This window comes from Melanerpes formicivorus, unplaced genomic scaffold (genome assembly GCF_026170545.1).
Source record: "Melanerpes formicivorus ecotype bairdi unplaced genomic scaffold, bMelFor1.0.p_v2 SCAF_11, whole genome shotgun sequence".
In the NCBI taxonomy this organism is placed as follows: domain Eukaryota; kingdom Metazoa; phylum Chordata; class Aves; order Piciformes; family Picidae; genus Melanerpes; species Melanerpes formicivorus.
This window is the reverse complement of record NW_027142363.1, coordinates 5,884,697-5,899,411: the sequence shown is the minus strand read 5'-3', so window position 1 is coordinate 5,899,411 and position 14,715 is coordinate 5,884,697. Positions and strand designations below refer to the sequence as shown.

The following is a 14,715-nucleotide window of genomic DNA, read 5'->3' as shown; positions in this document are numbered from 1 at the left end:
AGATGCCTGATTTCATTAGTCTGGTGAACAAAGCAGTTAAATTTCCTCCCTGCTCAGCAGCCATGTTTGCATTGAGGGGGTGATTGGCCTCTCACCTTGGGAGAGCAGGAGACAGCCCTTACCTGGGCGAGGTCTGGACTGGCAGTGTGCCACTGGCAGGGGCACTAGCACCTAAGTCATCAACCGGAGATGTGCACACTGGCTTGCTGGAAGCAAACTCCAAGGCATACTGCAGGACATCTACCAAGGGGAATCGTTTAGGACCAGAACCATAGCTTAAATATCTGTTAACCATAAAACACATTAATGCCATGACTCACAGATACACAAAAAAAACCCACCACCAACAATCCACAACCAAAAATTTCTGGTTGGTTGCAACTAAATACAGCAAGACTTTCCTAGCATGTTTCATGCATCAGAATCACCACACTTACACACAGCTTCTAAGGAAAAGGATTCAAGAGAGATACAGAAGGAAAACCTAGAGCAAACAGTTATACACAAAGCATATAGCTGGAAGGAGATCTTCTATGTAGCCCTTAATATTATTTTCATTTAGAGTCATCTACAGTACCGTTCTAATCTCTGTTGTAGAACTGTGAGGTACTCTTTGAGTCTTTTGATTTCATCCCGTTTAATTCTTGTTATTTCTCTGTTTTTGTGCATATACCTGTGAAACAGGACGTTTAGAAAGAGGTGTCAGCCCACAGTATCCCAACACTGAAACTGAAGTCCATACCCATCAGCCATACCACATAATACTAATAAAAACTCATGCTCCCTAAAACCCACAGCATGTTGAAACAGTAAAACAGAAAACAGTAAAACCTCTTACAGCTTCTATAAGATGCTTCTCCCTCCATGTCAAAAGCTCTCTTCGTACCACAGATGATAAACACATATTAGAAAGCTTCCTCATTAAGTCACTTAAGAAGCAGCTACATAGCAATAGTCCTGTTTCATTATTTAGGCTCACAAATCAAATTCAGCATCTAACTGAAAGTTGTTGTGGTACTTCACCTCTACACAAACAGCATGCACTGGCACTGACAATCGTCTTCAAACCAGGCAGTCTAACTGAAACACCATGAAGCATCTGCCTTCTCACTCTCTTTCTCAAATGGGCCCACAAACAGTATGACTTCTTAAGAGTATTTTGCCTGTGTACAGAAATACCTAGCAATAAATCAAAGACTGAAGTGCAAGCAGGTTTTGGCACAAAGTAGTTCTATTTTCTGAAAGAGGTGAAAGTCATGAAAATGTTTACATGTCTATCTAGAACAAAAAAAAGTTTCTATGATTTAATAGATGAAATGAATCAGCAATTTTACCAAACTCACAAGACTTAGTTAATATTCACACTAGGACTTTGTTGGTAATATTATACTGTACCTGTCCAGATACAAAATTGGAGGAAATTCTAATTTGTTGTGTATCTTCTCTGGTCTCCCCAAAGCCTGGTTAAACTCAAATCTTGATAGTTCAAAAGTTAAGACAGGAGGAAGCTCAGTGAACCAGTGCTGGAAAAAAAGAAACCCAGAAAAGCCCACAATGAATGCCTTCCAGAGAGCAGAACTGCAGTAACAGCAGCACAGTACCTGCAGACTGACATATGCATGGGACAAACTGGCCTGAGAGGGTGGATCAGCATAATCTTTCTGAAGTTCCCACATTTCCTCTTCACTGTGAACACAGATAGTTTGTCACTCATGCTCCACCACAGCTCTTCAACTCATTTACAGCTATCTGCATCAAAGCAGAGCAGACTTGAGGGTTTCCTCCTTTCACAATTGTACTAAATGTGGCTGATGCCTGAATCTACCTGCCTTGCCAGCTGGCCTGCTCTCTGAACTCTTCAATGGTACTGAAAGAGTTGTTGACAACTGTATCAAGTGCTCTTCCCACTAGTTCCCTTAGACTCAAGTTTCTGACCCTTTCATTCACCTGGTATCACTCAAAGTTTGTAACAACCTCCTCTGAAACAGTACCAGCAACTACTGTGGTCTGGGTGAGACAAGTTCTCTCAGAGCTGCAAAAGTGATACTTCTTGAAATCTTTCTAAAAACCTGTCCTGAGGGTTCTGCTCATGTCTCTGTCACTGATAATCCATCCGTGGACCAACCCAATCATCACTTCATCTGAGGTTTTGTTGTACACTCAGTCGAGATCCAGCCTTAGTCCTCACTTCATTCCTTACACAGTTTCTCAGCTACAAGACAAGTTTAAAGATTTCACATCTTTAAAACAACTGCAACGAAACATGAGCTCTGTGAAGAGAAAGTAGCTCAACCTTTACAGGCAATGGGGATTCCCCTATTTGCACATCAATAACCCACAAGCTGATTATTAGAGAGAGCTCTGCCAGAGAAAGATGATGGGTCTGTACAAGCATGCTTGCAGTAAGAGGGGATGTTTCAGAATACATCACCTTGGTTCTACAACTGCTATCAGTCCAATTATCTCTTCTCCCCTAACCTGTGACTTCTGCACAAGAAATCTCATTCATCACTTCATTCCAACATCATACATTGTGTACTCCACTTGACGTGGCTCCATCTGAATCCCTCCATCCATGCTTCCAGTGTGCTCTGACAACAGCTCTCCAGGGAGAGCAGCAGTCCATAAGAGCAAGTATTGTCTGTCTATCACCATGAGCAGCAAGGACAATTGCCCATCATAGGGAACCAAGAGGACACTGGGGAAACATTAGCAAAAAGGGGAGAGGGAAGGCGGCTAGGGTGCTGAGGAGTCACATGACAGAGGCACAGAGGAATAACAGCAATGCTCTAAAGCAATGGTCAAACACACAAGCTCATGGTTGCTGTTTACAGCGTGACACAAGCAGCAAGTCAGTCAAGCAGTGGTCAGCTACCACAGGACACTACACTCATGACCTCTCTGGAGACTAAATATCAGACAGCAGGTGGGAACCAGCCTGTGTCAAATCACCACTGTGGGCACTTAACTGTGCCAACTTTTAATAAACATGAACTTTGTATCATATCAAAAATACTCCAGATGCTCCAAAAGCCATGCAGACCTCTTGGTTAACAATGCAGTTATGTCAGACTTCAGAACCTGAATAACAGCAAGTCACATAAACAACCATGAGCCACAAAGAGAAAAAAGCAGAAGCAAACAACTCACCTCCTGACCAGACCTTGCAGAGTTTTCTGAATGGAGTGATTCAATTTCTCCTTCAATCATTGCAGCTTCTAGGCACTCATGCAGATCTTTGAAGCCATTAACTTGGAGTGGATACTGGCCAAACATTTCTGTGTTTTCAAATTTTTTACCTACACAGAAGAAATTAAACAGTTGAGGTTTCAGGGGGGAAAAAACCAAACAAACAACTTGAAAAAAAACCCCTAACAATCCTACATCACCTGACCTGATCTACTGACCTATTCCCACATTTTCTTACTGACCAATTATAGGTATGAAAATGGGTTAGTAGAAAAATTCACTTGAACACAATATTGCAAATGAATGTATTTCACTCTTCAGCCCCTTTTTATGCTTCTGCATCTATTAGCAATATGCAAACCTCAAAATACCTTGGCACCACAAATGCATGGGAAGCTTTGCACATACAAATCTAAGTCCTTCTGCAAATAGCAGTTCGGTAATACAACCCTACACTGAATCATCAAAGCAAGCAGGAGTGCTGGCATGAAAAAGCCCTTTGTGTGAAGTACATTCTGCAAAACTGATTTCTGTCCTGAGAACAGAATTATAATTCAGTAACAGTGAATAATGATGGAAGTTCTAACATGAGGAGAAATAAGGGTGACAAGTGAATTCAACCTACAATTTCAACTTATTTCTTATTTAGATATACCCTTCCAGGCTGAGGAACAACCTGTAAGCACCTTTGAAGATTACAGCTGCTTCATTCAAATGCATCTCAGCAGTCATTCACTACTGGAAGGGGGGACAGAATCATCAACATCACAAATGCTTTTCAACTGCTGGTCATCTAGAAGTAGAGAACAATGCAGTTCTGCAGATCTACTCATTATATGCTAATAAGATAAAGGGAGGCTTGTTGTCAGACTTTTCCTCCTCAGTACTCCCTCCAACACTGCTCTTGAGCAGGTCTGTACTGACTAGTCTTCAGCTAACTGTACTTTTAACAGGGTGAGTTATCCATACCAGAAATTGTGCCAAACAAAATGCAGTAACTGAAATTTTTGGTTGTATTAAATGAAGTAGAGAGACTGTAAGAGACCTGCTCAATGAAGTATAGTAACTGGTCTGCATTACAAAAGTGGCAGAAGTGCCATGACAATAATTCCTTGCAAGCCTTTTACTCAGCATCTCACTGTAACCACTGCATCTCCCTGCTTTCAGTCTCGTATTCTCAGCACAAGCCTTTTGTCACAGAACAAATACATATTCCCCAAGTATATTTCTGAAGAAGCAACTAATATGCTACAACTGCATCATTCAGCCGTGTACAGAGACAAGTACTGACCAGACAGGAGCACAGAAGTCCAAGTTAATTCAGATGCATACCTTCAAGTACACCTACTGCTAGAAATCGTCCATAGAACAACTCTACCATTGGGTTCTTTGGTTTCTCTCCATCCCTGCAAAAACAAAGTGTGTTAGTGCAACAAACACAAAGTCATGAACTACTATAAAACTACATCCAGAATATTCTAAATTCATAATGGAAGCACTGCCTATTTTACTCAGTTACTGTTCATGCCCTATGAGGAGAGGCTGAGGGAGCTGGGGTTGCTTAGCCTGGAGAAGAGGAGGCTCAGGGCAGCCCTTATTGCTGTCTACAGCTATCTGAAGGGAGGTTGTGGACTAGTGGGGGTTGGTCTCTTCTCCCAGGCAGCCACCAACAGAACAAGAGGACACAGTTTCAAGCTGCACCAGGGGAGCTTTAGGATGGGTGTTAGGAAGAAGTTCTTCACAGAAAGAGAGATTGGCCTTGGAATGGGCTGTCCAGGGAGGTAGTAGAGTCACCATCACTGTTTAAGGAGAGACTGGATGAGGCACTTAGTGCCATGGTTGAGTTGATTAGATGGTGTTGGATGATAGATTGGACTTGATGATCTCAAAGATCTTTTCCAACCTGGTTAATTCCATTCTATTCTGTTTATCTTTGCACATTCTTCTAATGACAGTAACAATGATTCACACACTTGCAAGAGATATATTCTGAAACTAAAGTTTTAGAAGTGCTTAATTCTGGAAAAAAATAATAATCTGGTTTAGAGAATCTAAGTGCTTAAATTGCACAGAGATGTCCTGCAACACTCAAGAAACACTTCTGCATTATTCAGAAGGCAGTTTGTAGCTCTTCACTTATACAATCAAGTATTTACGTCTGAAGAGAAAAAAGAGCAAAGTTTGGACACATTAAAGCATAAGACTGAAAAGCAAAACTGCATTCAGTGTTTGGTTATATATTTCACAAAACTGTATCTCTACTCTTTTTATACTTCAGACTTCATTCAGCAAGCTTTCCAACATGAAGGCGAAGAAACAAACCCCATGAAAAATCGAAGGTATCAGCACATATGGAAAAAACAAACATGAACTTAAATAACTTATGGAGTTGAATTTGTTCTGCCCATACAGTGAGAACTGGAATTTTGGTTGTTTGCTTTGCCTTTTCAATACACAGAGCTGGAAAAAAAAATCTTACCTCTCTTCTTCAGCTTTTATTTGGAAGGCATCTTCTAGCCAGTCTAATAATTTGTGTGTAAATTCACTAACATCTTGCTGTTGAGAAACATAAAATCATCAGTGTATGTTCATGTATGTAACAGAATACCATGTACAAAACCAGTGTAGCAGTACTCCTCTCCACAGGAGCTCTAAAAGCACAACAGCACATAATTGATTAGGTTGTAAAAGACCTTTAAATAAGTCTCCCACCAAACCATGTCTAAGACTATGCTATACTACTATTTTCTTTTCTTTCCTTTCTTTTTAATGGGTGACTCTTAGAGCACACTAAGGCTCTGCTGCTCGTCAGCCATTACATTGTCCTGCGATCCTTGTTACTTGGGCTCAGTTTTCAAACCATATTAGTCCAAAGGCATCTTATGAAGCCCATTGTTCAAATGCCTTGGTACCTAACAAGTGGTGACTAACATTGCTTTGATCGAGCACTAAATTCAGCATGCAGTTGTAGTTAAAACATCTCAGCCACAGAACCTCATATAGGAAAAATAAAGCATCTGGGGAAAAAAAAAGGCATTTCTCAGAAGACCAAAATGCACCTACTATTATCTAGATAAGAATCCTGAATATGAATATCAAGCTCCTCCACAGCAGTGTCTACACAGACAAACAGGATTGTGCCAGCCGTGGATGTACTGTTAGAACTCTTTCCAAAACCACAGCCTTAGAAGTTAATCTAAACCCTTAAAGCAAGAATGTGGGACTGTTAGGTAATTTGTAAAATAAAAGGCATAAAGTCTACTGAATAAAATAGTCATGATTGTCTGGAATTATTTTACTGTCTTTGCTTTAATTAATTTATAAAAGCAATTAGCACACGATACTAGAGGAAAAGTTCAAAGAATGAGATAATTAGAAGTTTCTTTTCTGTGGACACTTTGAATTTTTGTTGTCCATTGCCATCTGACTCTACAAAAACATAAATAAGCTTGAATGAAAAATACACAGAACTTACCTGCTGTGAATCATTTGATTTAAAAGCATCTTTAAGGATTTCAACTGCTCTTGAAGGGTCAACGTATTTTCTCTTCGAACCAACTAGAAGTGCAAACAAGTACCTCAATTCACGCATGAAAGGCAGGTTCCTATGCTCCTGTATTTGAAGAATTAAAAATGCTTAACAAAATGGTAACTAAGGTCTGCTTCACAGAAGCATTAGCCAGTGAACTAAGCATGCATATATGATGATGACAGGCTGGATAAGCTTACTTGCAGTGCTATCGAGGTAGTGTTGCCTGCCTTTCACTTGTCAGTATTACAAAATAAGGTAGTTTTCTAGGTAGGAAATCATATCTCTGAAACTGAAAGCTACCTGAGACCACATGTAGATATAGTAGTTTAACTTGAAATGGGGCTGTATGGACACATGGACATGCTGAGTTGCATTTAAGAGAGAACTCTCTATTTCCGAGCCTAACAAAGCCTAAAGTCACACAGTGAAATATTATGCACTGATTTTATTGAATAGAATAGAATTTAATAGAACAAACCAGGTTGGAAGAGACCTTCAAGATCATCATGTCCAACCTATCAACCAATCCACCCACCTAAACAACTAAACCATGGCACCAAGCACCCCATCAAGTCTCCTCCTGAACACCTCCAATGATGGTGACTCCACCACCTCCTTGGGCAGCCCATTCCAATGGGCAATCACTCTCTCTGTATAGAACTTCTTCCTAACATCCAGCCTAAACCTCCCCTGGTGCAGCCTGAGACTGTGTCCTCTTGTTCTGGTGCTAGTTGCCTGGGAGAAGAGACCAACATCTGCCTGTCTACAACCTCCCTTCAGGTAGTTGTAGAGAGCAGTAAGGTCACCCCTGAGTCTCCTCCTCTCTGGGCTAAGCAACCCCAGCTCCCTCAGCCTCTCCTCATAGGGCTTGTGTTCCAAACCCCTCACCAACTTTGTATTGACCTTATTATTCCCTATACCTCTGGCAGAATTCCTTCTGAGCATATGGACTGCCAAGTACCTTTTTAAGTTTATTTGAACTGAAAACTAAAATTACAAGGTGTACACAAATCATTATTACTTCTCTTGACAAGAGTCAGTGAAATAGCCTGCTCTCTTTTCTAGGTGTTTTTTTAAGTGTAATTCCTGGAGAATATGGAGTTCTTTTTCTGGCTTCCAGGAGTCAGGCAGAAGAAATACTGTCTGCCTGTATAAAGCAAAGTCAGCTGAAACACAGATCTGTCATACCATAGATTAAACCACCAGTTATAAATGCTGTGGAGACTGGGTATCACTCCTGCCCCTGAGCAGATGACAAATACTTGTGAAATTAAAACCCATATTAATATCCCTTTGTATTTAGAACACAGTACCATTCAAAGGCAGCACAGATTTCAGGTGCTGGTCAAACTGGAATTACTTGATGACAAATTATTTCACATCCTCAAACAGAAGACTCGTTTAGTTACTCCTGTGTCAATCCAGTATGTACTAAGCTTTTTGGTACACAGAACCTGTTTTATTTTAGCTCTAAAAATTGTGTAGAGAACTGAGAAATGCTCTGCATTAATAGCTAGAAAAATTACTTTCAGCTATGCAAATTGCCAAGTTCTACTTGCTCTCCTAGTCCACCTTGTGAAACAGCTACCATATTGTAAGCAGTGTTCACAGAAAAGGCTGAAGACTTCATCAAATGCCACTTGGATTAGACATTAAATCATTGTAATGGAAGAATAAAATCAGACTGACGTTTACATATTTAAAGCAGTTTGCAACAACAAAACAGAATTGTGTGATTTTTTTTTTCCCCTTACTATTTTCACTAAGTAATCTACTAGAAATTCTTAGGATTTCAAGTTTTAGATACACATTTTATCAAGATGCTTAAGAGGATAACTTAAATGCATAATATAGAGATGACTGGCTACAGAATGCTACAGATTTCACCTTTCTTTTGTTAAATTTACCAAACAATTTACAACGATTGGTGTGTAGCTTTAGGTTGAACATCTGGCTACTGATGTCAATATGATTTCTCAGAACAAAGACACTTATAAGGCCTATAAACGTTCTCTAAAGCTAGAAAAATCCTTGGTTTTGAGAAGGCTTGATGTAATGCATTAGGTATGATCCTTGGCAAGGTTATTTGGGTATTACCACAAGAGTGCTTGGTTAAAATAGAATAAAATAGAATTAACCAGGTAGGAGAAGACCTTTGAGATCATCAAGTCCAACCTATCATCCAACACTATCTAATCAACTCAACCATGGCACCAAGTGTCCCATCCAGTCTCTTCCTGAACACCTCCAGTGATGGTGACTCCATCACCTCCCTGGGCAGCACATTCCAATGGCCAATCACTCTTTCTATGAAGAACTTCTTCCTAACATCCAGCCTAAACCTCCCCTGGTGCGGCTTGAGACTGTGTCCTCTTGTTCTGGTGCTGCTTGCCTGGGAGAAGAGACCAAGCCCACCTGGCTACAACCTGTAGCTTCAGGTATGTAGACAGCAATAAGGGCTCCCCTGAGCCTCCCCTTCTGCAGGCTAAACAACCACAGCTCCCTCAGCCTCTCCTCACTGGACTTGTGCTTCAAACCCCTCACCAGATTTGTTGCCCTTCTCTGGACACGTTCCAGCAGCTCAACATCTTTCCTAAACTGAAGGGCCCAGAAATGGACAGAGGATTCCAGGTGTGGCCTAACCAGTGCTGAGTATAGGGGCAGAATGACTTCCCTGCTCCTGCTGGCCACACTATTCCTGATATGGGCCAGGATGCCACTGGCCTTCTTGGCCACCTGGGCACACTGCTGGCTCATGTTCAGCCTACTGTCAACCTGTAAAATCTTCAAAATCTTCAAGTGGATGCAAGTCAGTCCCCAGGACAAGATAGAGTTTCACAAAGAACTTTCACATTAAAACAAATGATCACAGCACAGCATGTGGATCTCAATCTGAGTGCATACGAGTAGGTGCACAAACAGAACAAGAAAAAAAAACAGGAGAAACATTTAAATAAAAACTAGGTGGAAAGTTCATAATATAAAACATTCTCTGATTTATTACCTATTCCACATGAATAAATTTCTTAATACACCGCTGTTGGAGCAATTCATGACTAAGAAATGTTTCTAAACCTACTTGTTTAATACATAGCGAACATTCATTATTGTCAATCAGTGTATCAGGACATCAGCATAATCATCATGTTGAAACAGAGGGAAGGATGTGCTAACCTGCAGCACAAGAAGCCACTTCCTCTGGCTTCTTCCTGTGTCCTGAAGATATCATTGAGGCCAAATATTTGACTGGTCTCAATGCAAAAAAGATCTTTTCACATGACAGCAGCACAAGATAAGACAACAGGGTGAGCAAAGAAGCTTGCAATAACTACAGGGAACCATATTTGTTGCCCAGATGGCAAGTGAGAAACCAAGGGATCAAAATTAATAGCAAATGAAAAAGAACAAAACCAGATGGCATATTTTAAGTGTATGCTCAAGTTTAAAATCCAGCAAAACAAAGTCCATTTTGCTGAGGCAAACAGGGTGGAGTTGTTTGCGCTTTTCGAAGTAAAAATTTATACCAATGACTTGTGGATCAAAAATTTTACATCTGAAACCATTAACAGCATTTGAACTCAACATGTTGATTGGAAAGGACAAAAACATCTCACTGTGCCATCAACATTCCCTGCAGTACAACCACATTTCAATTTCAAATCAAGGGTCTGTCATAACCTTAGCATTAAATTCTACTTTCCACCAACTGGCAGAACAAGAGGACACAAACCAAAGTCTGCAAATCTGAAACTAAAAATCTGTCTTTATTAGGAAGAGAAATGTAACCCCATGTAGTGTTCATTCACATGCAACACTTAATTCTAGGTTAAAAATAAAAGCAAAACTAAATTGAGATAGTCTTAAAAGCAAGTAAGCAGAGAGAAGTCCGTTCCGGGGCTTGCCTTTTTTTGTCAGCTGGGAGCTTACATTACAACTTTACATCAATTTATCTCTACTTGCTTTCACCTTATAAAGAAAAAAACAGTACTAATTTTGGGGTCACACATGCTTTTTTCTTCTATTTGCCTAAGTTCCAGCTAGTGAAGTCTTGCCTTTTCTCACACTGTGCCCAAAATATGTTTCAGCACTAAGACAATCCTTTTGCAGCTGCAGACAAGAGAGATGAGAACACCAATTATTACTGCTATTTAATTCCAAAGTTTAATTTAATAAGAAATGGGTGATGAAACTCATGACAGCTCAGAAGACAGTCCTGTGAGGAGTGGCTGAGGGAACTGGGGCTGTTTATATTCCAGAGGAGGCTGCAGGGAGACCTTACTGCTCTCTACAACTATCTGAAAGGAGGTTGTAGTGAGGGGAAAGAAAGTCAGTCTCTTCTCCAAAGTTACTAGTGATAGAATAAGAGGAAATGCCTTCAAGCTGTGCCAGGGGAGGTTTAGATTGGATATTAGGGGGAAAAAAACTTTCACTGAAAGGGTAGTCAGGCATTGGAACAGGCTGCCCAGGGAGGTGGTCAAGTCACTATCCCTGGAGGTGTTTAAACGACATGTAAACCTGGCACTTTGGGACATGGCTGACTGGGCATAGTGGGGATGGGTTGATGATCTGACTTAATGATGGTGAAGGTCTTTTCAACATTAATGATTCTATGACTGATGTCAGAGATTCTCACTAGCAGGCTTGCAAAAAGAAAGGTTTCTGCACAAGGTTACTTGCCTACTGTCACCACTGCACACACCTTTAACATTTCATGGTCAGAATTTCAAAAGGCATTTGGCTGTTACTGTCAGTGCTCGAGCAAGACATCTTCCAAAGACAACAGTTTACTATTATCTATAGTGCACCACCTCTTAAATGCCAACTACTTTTTATACCCTGAAAACTGAAGGTGAAGAACACTGAAGAATATTTCCAAAACAAATGATATGATGAATAATGTAGTATTTTTTATTTTTAGACTGACTTTCTGCTTGACATTTCCATACAACTCTCTGATAAAGCAAGACATTATTCTCTCTTTCTTATGAAAATACACCTTCCTTATTAAAATACACCTTCCTGTCACTCTCTTGAGCCCTATTTCCAAAGGGACAAAAGGAAACTGTGTAAATTTTGGACACATGAAAGTTCACTGCTCTGTAAGCCCTTGCTAAAAACTAGGAGCTCAAATGCCTTCTTCCTTTCTGATACGTAACATAGAAACCAAGGTGTCTTCTCTTCCAACCTGGTCTATTCCATTCCATTCCATTCCATTCCATTCCATTCCATTCCATTCCATTCCATTCCATTCCATTCCATTCCATTCCATTCCATTCCATTCCATTCCATTCCATTCCATTCCATTCCATTCATGTATGTCTCCTCAGAGAGATTGATGAAGAACAAAAACTGGGTCTGTTTTGTGCCTCTGTACATGACCATTCAGCAAAGGGCAGTTGTTAGCTGCTGATTTTACCTTTTGATTTCGGGGTAAGTCTTGAGCATTTGCAGGAGGACTGAAATTCAACACTAGTCTTCGAAACTCCAGTAGGTTAAACAATGACTGAAAAGGGGAAAAAAAAAAACCACAAACCAAAACAAGACATAAGTATATATGTTTAAAGTTTAAGCGTTTTCACAGTCAATTCAGAATTCTTCCAAACACCCCTTAGTGAAATAAATGGAACATTAGACGTATGCAGTGCTAACACTTCATGTCAGAAGCCAGATTATTTCACTTAACTTGGCTAAAAATCATTTTCACACACACACACAGAGTATCACGCAGTATCACCATGGTTGGAAGAGACCTCAAAGATCATCAAGTCCAACCTGTTCACCACAGACCTCATGACTAGACCATGGCACCCAGTGCCACATCCAATCCCCTCTTGACCCCCTCCAGGGACGGTGACTCCACCACCTCCCTGGGCAGCACATTGCAATGACAAATTTTCAGTAGAGGACAAATATTTTTTCCACAAAAGCAGCTGAATCAAAACTCCACTTCTTTACACTTCATCACAAAAAAAGGAACCATTTTCAATGACAGCTTAATTACTTATTAAAAGAACTGCATTAATTGTATAAATGTCAGTTTTCAAGCTGAAATTCAAACCTCTTTAGCCATGTAAAATTCATCTTGTAGCCTCTGTCATCTACCTCCTCAGAGAGTGTGCATTTTTGTGTGCACAACTTAAATGCATTTAAAATTATCCACACTTGTTGCATCCTGTCTACTCCCCCCTTTATTGTAGGATCTGAATTATGTGAGTTGAAGTAAGAAAACTGGGTTATAACCCATCTCTGCAGGTAAGGAACTGATCACATGCTCATTTTATGGAAAAGAGGACATGAAAACAGGTATCTACAGTCAAAGAACTTCACAGGGTTACACAGAGCCTGGAGCCAAGCGTGCAAGAGCAAGATGACTCTGGGTTGCAAAAATAAAAGCCCAAACTGAAGTCCTCAGCACTTGCGTAACTGCACCATGGCTTTTCTGTACAGGCAAAAAGCACTTAAACTAAAGGTCACTTCATTACCACACACCAGCATCTTGACAAAGAAAGGGCAGCAGGCTAGGTCTCAAGTATTTTAAGCATGCTCATCAGAGAAACACAAAGATCTCACCTCCTGCCTAAACCTTTTGGTTTTATAATCTACAATTAACTTCTTTTTCCCCTCTGTTGATCACATATTAGCTATTTATTTTGGAAAGTTAGTTTGCCTACCCCAGCAACTGACTCTGATCCAGCAACTTGTCCTACATAGGTGAAGGCTTAAGTCACAGACCATGGCAGGCTTAATAGGATTTCAACCCCCCAGTGTTAAGAAAGCAAAACTCAAATTGCATTTCTTCTAACCAAAAAAAACCCAACCCAAATAGCAACAAAAAAAACCCAAAAGCCTCCAACCAAGAGCTTTCTGGTCTTGATAAATCAATACAGACAACTGAGTAATCTTTTCTTTGCACACATACTCCCCCCACACACTTTTTTTATGTTATGCTACTCAAAATGTAGGTTCCCCTTTCACCCATCCTTTCAGAGAAGGGAGATTAAAGCAGAGTTGTTTACTTAGTGAAAGCACAGAAAATGTTAATATTTAAATCAAGTGTCATTCTAAACCTTGATACTAATGGAAATAATGTCTCATGATGTAACTGCATTCCACTGGTGGATTCTTCATCAAGCAAAACATAGCAATGTCTTATGTGCAAAATAAACCAGCTGCTGAAATGTAATGTCTAAAGACTTACTCTGCTCCATAATTAATCCAAATTCCACTCAAGTGCCAAGCTGCTGAGCTGGCCAATTTCGTAACAGATATACATGAATCAAGTACAGAAGACTGTACTAAAGTTCAGAATTTTTGCCTGGCACTCAACCCACAAGTTTTTCACAAGAACTCTCTTCCTTTAATCCAGAGCTTGAAACTGTGAACGTGCAGGTCCATGCTTTACTAAGCTGAACGAACCAAACTGATTTCTGAAAGCTGCTGAATATAATCAAGAGGATTGTCTGAGATGCTCTCTTATAATTTCCCAATGTAAGTGTAAACAGGTAACTGTACCTGAGACCGATTTCTGCGCCCAAAGATAAAGAGATATAGAGACAGGGAACTACCAGAGAGACTCCAAAGGACGGCTACAAAGATAAAGAGGGGACTGGGGTACCTCTCTTACAAGGAAAGAATGAGACACTTGAGGCTCTTTAGCCTGAAGAAGACAGAGAGGTGATCTTATCAGTGCTTGCAAACAAGTGTCTAAAGGGTGGGTATCAAGAATATGGGGACAGTCTACCTTCAGTGGTGCCCAGTGACAGGACAAGGGGCAACAGGCACAAACTAGAACACAGAAGGTTCCACCTGAACACATGGAAGAACTTCTTTGAGGGTATTGGAGCACTTGAACAGGCTGCCCAGAGAGGTTGTGCCTGGATGAGTTCCTGTGCAGCTGAATTCAGGTGAATTTGCTTTGGCTGGGTAGGGGTGGGTTAGGAGCTGAACTGGATGGTCTCCAAAGGTCCTTTCCAACACCTAACATTCCATGATTC

The 14,715-nt window shown here is 40.5% G+C and overlaps 1 protein-coding gene across 3 annotated transcripts in view; it reads right to left on the bottom strand.

The window, feature by feature from the left end:
* Nucleotides 1-14,715, bottom strand: part of USP25 (ubiquitin specific peptidase 25) — a 96,890-nt gene that overhangs the window by 28,868 nt on the left and 53,307 nt on the right. For all 3 annotated transcript variants that reach the window (XM_068144444.1, XM_068144443.1, XM_068144445.1), the window contains exons 6-13: nt 12,138-12,224; nt 6,665-6,802; nt 5,669-5,745; nt 4,522-4,595; nt 3,151-3,299; nt 1,396-1,523; nt 578-673; nt 123-284 (exon numbers count right to left, since the gene is read on the bottom strand). In XM_068144444.1, the coding sequence (XP_068000545.1) occupies nt 123-284; nt 578-673; nt 1,396-1,523; nt 3,151-3,299; nt 4,522-4,595; nt 5,669-5,745; nt 6,665-6,802; nt 12,138-12,224 (911 nt within the window). The remainder of the gene's footprint in view (nt 1-122; nt 285-577; nt 674-1,395; nt 1,524-3,150; nt 3,300-4,521; nt 4,596-5,668; nt 5,746-6,664; nt 6,803-12,137; nt 12,225-14,715) is intronic.